We start from the raw sequence: 7,447 nt of genomic DNA, 5'->3' as shown, positions 1-7,447 counted from the left end.
GAAACTATATAATAAATTTACTTAATTATTACCGCTTATTATTAACTTATAAAAGTAATAGGCTTTACTTATTTAAAGAGAATTTATATAATAGTATTTATACTTATAAGTTAAAAAAAGTTAAATAATATATTTAATTATAGCTACGTTATTAATATAAGAGAATAAATACACGTATAAGTCTTTAATTTAATAAGTTTCGCCTTTATAATTAAGTTTATAAGATCTTTTACTAATATTTTATTAAGTTATTTAATTAGCCTTATATAAGCTTACGTTATATAATTAAATTATTTAAGTTATTTAATTACTTATTTACACTTATAATAAGCTATAACCTATAATATATATAATTAAAATTATAAGTATTTTAAAAGCATTTAATTACTTTATTTAAATTAGTTTACTACTTATTTAAGAACCTTACTAGCTCTAAGAAGTAAGTTATAAGAATTAGGAAGTAACTAGATCGCGATACCACGTATAGAGTTACTAGTGTGTGTGTGTATCGCGTTTAGGCTAATAAAATATCTAGAATATAAATAAGACTAGATTTCGTATTAGAATTAATAAAAGTAAGCATATTATTATAAAACGAAAAAGAGTATATTTAATTATAATACCTAAAAATCGCGAGACTATAATAGTAATAAAAGCTATCTTTATTACTAGCCTTTTTATTCTTACTTTTCTTATTCTTTTAGGGTAAAAATACATGTAATTTTAATATAAATTAAAGGAACTTAAAGTAAATACGAAGATTATACTCTTATTATTAGGTTATTTAAATAATGAAATTAGGCTTACTTAAATACGATATTTCCACGAGTTTTTAAAGCTAATAAGCGATTATTACCTTTTAATTTTAAATAATTACGAATTATATTATATAATTAAATTTATTAAATTCTATGATAAATATAATATAATACTCTTTACGTTACCCTTAAACCTTATATATATTCTTTAACCTCTTAATATTATAATATTTTAACTATTAAAGTATTATTATATAAAGGCGTTAAATATTATAATTTATAATAGCCTTATAAATATTATAAAGATTAAATTTCTTAGTTATATTTAAGATATGTAAAAAAAAGCTTTTAAAACCTTTATTATTTTATTAGCCTTTTAAAAAACAGAAATTTCGCCTTATAACTTACAGCTAATTATTTAAGCCCTTAAAGATTAAGCCTTAATTTACACGCTCTTACTATTAGCTTTAAATTACGAAGAATCTTCTAATTTTAAGACTCTTATAACCCTTAAGTAAATAAATAAGGTTACTAATAAGTTAAGAAATATACTAGAATATAATATATCCCTTAAACCTAAAGTTACATATAATATAATCGCTTTATTTATAGGTCTCTTATTATAATTATTAAGCTTATATAAATAAAAAGAGACCTTACGCGTATTAAAGTAGCTTAATTATTATTATAAAAACGTAAAGCTTTAAAAAATTATATACTATAATCTAATAGTATGCTTTTTATAGCTAACACACGTAAAATAGTATAATAAAAGGCTATTAATAGCGTTAAATATACTCGTTAGGTTATTAAGGCCACTAAAAAAAATACTATAACTTAACTAAAAAGGCCTTTTTTAAAGCTGTAAAAAAGGCACGTTAATAGCGTTAAACTTTTCTATTAAAAGCATTAGAAATTTAGGATAAAAAGGGTATATATTATATGCGAAGAGGTTAAATTAAGCTATTAGGTTAAAAAGCTACTCGCCTTACTAATGTGCCCGCCTTAGTAATAAGCACCACCTTTAGTGGTAAGGGCTTTGCTAGCTGAATTACCTAATAGTGGGGCGTGGCACGAGTACCAGGTCGGACATGCATAATTGCTATTTGTAGCCTCAGGAACTGCATCGTCAGATGAGACGCACCACAAATTTGTGTCAGTCTGTCTCATCGTTCGCCCCTCGTACGACTTTCCCGCCGCCATGCGCAACTGGTTGTAAACTTGACTCGGCCATCATGCCTGGCAAAGTCCGACATTCATTTGGAAACACGGCCAGCCAAATGAATATCATGGTTTCGTAGTTCGGACTCGAACAAGAAACTGCCATGACTTAGTCATGCATCCGGTTCATCACAAAGCTCCACGGGCCTCGACAGTTCCCAATATCGTGAAACAGGGGCCCGACTTTGCTAATTATAAATCCCTGGCGTTGACAAGAAAAAGCACAATCGTGTCGACGGCCTTTGCAACGGACTTTTCGAGCCAACTTGGAAAACCCCGGGCCCGGACTTTCCGCGGGCAACTCACCGGCTAGCCAACAGCCAATATTGAACCAACCAACCATGTTGAACCAGACCCTGAAAGTTCCGGATTATGATGCAGTCTTTTCGGATAATTGGTTGGGTCCGTATGCGACCGACCACCCGCCCCGGGGTTGGTGTCCTGTCGTCATTGGCCGCACAAATGGCCATTGTTTCCATATCTCCGAGAACGACTCCAACCAGACACAATTAACAGTGGCCAGTCGCTGTCGGCTGGCCTCTTGGCGGAAGCCGTGTTCGAACACTTGGCGCCACCACTTGCGGCACTTGAAGTGTCCGGGATAGAAGTACAATGAGTCATATTTGAGTTCCAAATGTGTTGTTGTCTTGTCTCGGGTGCCAAACACACAAGTCTACTCTTGCCGTGTCGGTTCAAGGTTCAAGGCATCGGTCCATCGCGGACTCAAAGTGGACTCAACTACGGAGTAGGAGGCACGGCATTTATCCACGAAGTCCGGCCCGACATCACACCTGAAAATGTTGACCCTGTTTGCAGAATGCCTATTCATAGCCCACGACTTTCCCCAACCCATCTCTCTAAATTATTGAGTCTTATCTGGTTCCACATGCTGAGACGGTGTCGACATAATAGGCCGGGCTAAGTCGCGGGCATCTTTGCTTGGCATCTGCAAGTACTCCGAGCAAAGACATTCGCTCGGCATCGCGTCACCACCATGGCAACAAGATCGACCAACCACGACCACAACGACGGCGAGGAGCCGGTCCTCCATCACAAAATTCCCTACTGGCGACTTATTATAGACCAAGGAGGTGTTACTCATCATGTCCTTCACCACGAATACCCAGGATCTGGCACCCAAGGGGATCCATTCCTTGTCCAATGGACACCAAACGACCCCCGAAATCCCATGGGCTTTGGCAATACCAAAAAATGGTTCATCACCATTACTGTGGCCGTCGCAACCCTTGCCGTGTCTCTTGTTTCCTCAGCATACACGGGGGGGATGAAGCAAATCATCATCGAGTTTGGTGCCAGCCAAGAAGTTGCAACTCTCGGCGTCTCGTTGTTTGTTCTCGGCTTCGCCGTTGGGCCGCTGCTCTGGGCGCCCCTGAGCGAGCTCTTTGGGCGGCAAATTCTCTTCGTGGCCACTTATGCCTGCCTCACTGCCTTCAACGCTGGCTGCGCGGGCGCTCAGAACATCTGGACGCTTTGCATTCTGCGTTTCTTTGCGGGTGCTTTTGGCTCGTCCCCTCTTACAAACGCCGGGGGAACCATTGCTGACATGTTTGAGCCGGCTCAGCGAGGTGTAGCTACAGCCATCTTCGCCGCCGCCCCTTTCCTCGGCCCAGTTCTTGGTCCTATTGTCGGTGGATTCTTGGGCATGGACGCGGGCTGGCGCTGGGTCATGGGCTTGCTGGCTGCCTTCTCTGGACTCGTGTGGATTCTGGGCGCTCTTCTCGTTCCCGAAACATATGCCCCCGTCATCCTCCGTCAAAGAGCCGCCAAGCTATCCAAGATGACGGGCAAACACTATGTCAGCAAGCTGGACCACGATAGAGGCCGGGTTACCTTTGCCGAGTCCTTCAAGTCTGCGCTTTTGCGTCCTTGGATACTGCTATTCAAAGAACCGATTGTCTTGCTTCTCTCGATTTACATGGCCGTCGTGTACGGCACACTATACATGCTCTTCGGTGCATTCCCCATCGTTTACCAGCAACATCGTGGATGGAACCAAGGCATCGGAGGTTTGGCTTTCCTGGGAATCATGGTGGGAATGCTTGCTGCCACAGCCTTTACTTTTCCTCTGAACGCGCGGTATATCGAAACGCAGCGCAAGTACGGCGGTCACGCACCACCCGAAGCCCGCTTGCCTGGCACACTTATTGGATCCATCGCACTGCCTGTTGGCTTATTCTGGTTTGCGTGGCCGAATTCCAGCTCGGTTCACTGGATTGTCAGTATTCTTGCGGGGGTACCCTTCGGTTTCGGCATGGTTCTGGTGTTCCTGAGTATCATGAACTATCTTATTGACTCCTACACGATTTTCGCAGCGTCTGTTTTGGCAGCCAACTCTGTCTTGCGTTCTCTATTTGGGGCCGCCTTCCCGTTGTTCGTAGGACAGATGTATAACAACTTGGGAATTCACTGGGCATCTACTATTCCGGCGTTCCTTGCTCTGGCCTGCGTGCCATTCCCGTTTCTGTTCTACAAGTACGGTGCTTCTATTCGGGCAAGGTGCAAGTTTGCTGCCCAGTCCGCTGCCTTCATGGAGAAACTACGTCAACAAACTCCTGCCGCATCTGCCGCCACGGAGAAAACTGATGGTGACGACTCCGAGACTGGTGCCGATCTCTCGAGCGACGAGGAAACCGAGACGGGCGAGGAAGGGACGGCATATTCCCCCATCAAGGCGGCCCGATCTCATGCTTCAATGCATGGTCAAGCGGCTGCCGACACGTCACTATACGATGGTAATCCATATAATATTGACCGAGTCAACAGTAACCACTCATTCGCCAGTCACAAATAAATCAATACATACCGCGTCGCAATACCTCACAGTTTTCACTTATTTAATCAGTAGCTCGAGTCATAGAACTCGCCTGATTCTCTTCGCATTGTCTTTGATCTCATTATGGTTCTTACTTAGATTAGCATATGTACACATAGAGCATATAATAGCGGGGACACGACAACCGCATATGGTCTATAGCATAAGATGTCTCTTTTTCTCAACAAGTATACACTGATGTCCCGAGGTAAATTATGATATACTGCGTGAGAGATGTATAATAGCTTTCAGTTCAATATTCTTCGCTTTACACTAGGCAGAGGAGCAAATCAAGGCAAATTTCAATTCAAAATGTACCAACTATCTCTAATATTTAACAGTGAATGATAATAGTATGTTGCCAATTAATATGTGCCTGATTATCGTATTATAGTGCATGCGCGAACCTGGAATGGACCCAGCGTGGCATATGATGCTTTTCACAGCCCCATTAAACACTCCTTTCTTCTGCGCCCGGGGAAATTAGTAGTATTTCGGATTCGACGGGTCGGTCAGATCAAAAATGACGGCGCTATGGGGACGCTGGTGATTATGGACGTCAGCTTGTGCCTTCAACTTGTGTTTGAACAAGTAGCGCATGTTACTTACAGCTCCACCTCTGGTTGTTGTGAAGATGCTTTCAAAGTCAACAGTTCGGTTGAAGCTCAATGAGCCGTCAGGGAGAATGTCAATCCAGTGACCTTTGTAATCTCCAGGGGTGTTCAGAACGGAAATCTACTCGTGTCAGTTCTCACTCCGTTGATAAAGCGGATTATACTCACATCTCCTCCCTGGACGAAATAACCAGTGACCAAGAGGTTCTTCTTGTCGGGAGAAATCTTAACATAGTGAGGTCCAATAATTGGCTGAGTCTCATCAGGGTTGTCAAGACGTTTGACATTGTTCAGGTCCGAAATGTCTAGAGCAGCGACGTGGTTACCTAACGTGATGGTGAAGTATGCCAGCTTTCCATCGTCGCTGATGTCGGAGTAAATGGCAACAGAATTCTTGGCCTTGTCTCCGAGATCATAGAGAAGTTCGGCAACGCCCTGTTTGCCGTTGGCATCTTTTCGCAATGGGTAAATGATCCAGACCTGGCCCGGGTTGACCGCACTGTAAAAGTTTTTTTTTTAGAATCTGCTACCCTATAATTAATAACAGTTTGGTGACTCACGTGGCTAGAGCGGCGCTCTCCTTGTTTCCGGGAATAAACTTGACGTCTTGGATGCCGCCACCCTATGTATAGTTAGCTACCAAAAATCACTGCTTCTTCCGGAAGAACGAATTGCTCACCTGAGGAATTTGAATCGTGGATATAATCTTGCGGCTATCCAGCTCCCACAAACGCAGAGTATTTGCCTTCTGGATGCCGACCGCAGAGACGGGTTTGAGAATGGTGAGTGGAACGACATAGTCGGAAGTGAGGATAATGTTGTTCTTGAAGTCAACGCTCAGGCCGTGTGGTGTGAATTGTTCACCGAGAATGTTGAGCTATTCAAATCAGTACTTTTGCTTTTATAGTTTCACTTCCGGCTCATCACATACTGTCCCGGCGACATCCTCTGGCCACTCATGAATAATGTTGCCCTTGGCGTCTGTCTCAACCAGGCGTCCGGGTGCGCTTCCCACAGCGCTACCCATGTAAGTAATGAAAAATCCACTGCAGCACTCTTAGTTAAATTTATCTGTGTCGAATGATTTCTCAGGTGACGTACCCTTCAGGCTTGGCTCGAATCTCGTCAGTGATGGAACTTAGCACAGCCCGGTTGCTGTGAGCAAACTTTGGGTGGTAAGGATCACTGGAATCCCAGTAGTATGCAGTATCCTGCGTTTTTAGAAGGGAGAGCAACCCGCCGCCAACCAGAGTTTTCCCGTCCAGTGAGGTACCCAAGTGATGAGGAGAGTTGCCACTCGAAGGAACATCCGATATGTGGATGATTGTCCCAAAGGTATCCTAGACATGGAAGTCAGAAACGGGCTACTTGGATTAAGAAGAATTGATCGCTTACATCATCCAAGCTCACAGTTACCAAGAAGTCCTTGTGTTTATTATCGCCAGCACCAGTCCAGAAGTGGCCAATCTTCTTGGGCTGAATGTTGGACACCTCGAAGGGCGGACTGTCGACCGGGGGAGTCGGCACTTGAAGGATGGGCAAAGGAGGAGCATTCGACGCCAAGGGCTCCGTGACACCTGGAATTGCTGGAATAAGGGGAGGAAGAGTCAAGCCGAGGGGATCTCGCTTGGCAGCCGTACGACTGCCGCCCACAGGGCCTGCCAATCCAAAGTCGGCAACGCCTGCGAGCAGCAGGAGAGAGTCGAAGCTGCGTCTCATTTTGAGTGCCTTTCGCGGGTATTTGAGCAAGTAAATGATGAAAAAGTGTCTGAGTGTGGAATGATGCAGCATTTGGGTGAGCAAGTTTATCCAACTATATATGTGTGAAAAGCTCCTTCTATGCCGGCGTCACTTTTCTTCCATCTAGTTGACCCTTGTACGATTTTTCACATCGTGGATTCAGTCATCAGCGCGAATATGATGCAATTCGGTTATTATAACAAATGCCGTTGCTTTTTTTTTTTTAAGAGTCCGCTATCGAGATCCCAAGCAGGAGGCTTCTAGGTGCTGATTCCACGCAG

At 43.1% G+C, this 7,447-nt stretch overlaps 2 protein-coding genes across 2 annotated transcripts; one reads left to right on the top strand and one right to left on the bottom strand.

Moving 5' to 3' along the window:
• Positions 1-1,828: 1,828 nt before the first annotated feature.
• On the bottom strand, positions 1,829-7,145 carry J3458_015442 (uncharacterized protein; the record flags this gene model as incomplete). Its single annotated transcript, XM_066120768.1, has 8 exons — positions 1,829-5,355; positions 5,422-5,547; positions 5,595-5,925; positions 5,987-6,048; positions 6,106-6,303; positions 6,358-6,472; positions 6,528-6,766; positions 6,822-7,145. The coding sequence occupies 8 exons, from the start codon at positions 7,143-7,145 to the stop codon at positions 5,296-5,298; spliced, it is 1,455 nt and encodes a 484-aa protein (XP_065974096.1). The 3' UTR covers positions 1,829-5,295.
• J3458_015443 (uncharacterized protein) lies at positions 2,109-5,175 on the top strand. The gene has a single exon (XM_007816925.2). It carries the CDS (start codon positions 2,974-2,976, stop codon positions 4,789-4,791), a length of 1,818 nt encoding a protein of 605 aa, XP_007815116.2. The 5' UTR covers positions 2,109-2,973; the 3' UTR covers positions 4,792-5,175.
• Positions 7,146-7,447: the final 302 nt, after the last annotated feature.

This window comes from Metarhizium acridum, assembly GCF_019434415.1.
Source record: "Metarhizium acridum strain ARSEF 324 chromosome Unknown scaffold_356, whole genome shotgun sequence".
Classification (NCBI taxonomy): Eukaryota; Fungi; Ascomycota; class Sordariomycetes; order Hypocreales; family Clavicipitaceae; genus Metarhizium; species Metarhizium acridum.
The sequence above is the reverse complement of the archived record's forward strand: the minus strand, read 5'-3'. Positions and strand labels throughout refer to the sequence as shown.

What these genes read in the sequence shown, in the direction of transcription:
- J3458_015443 (XM_007816925.2), top strand. Translation starts at nt 2,974, where the DNA reads ATGGCAACAAGATCGACCAACCACGACCACAACGACGGCGAGGAGCCG.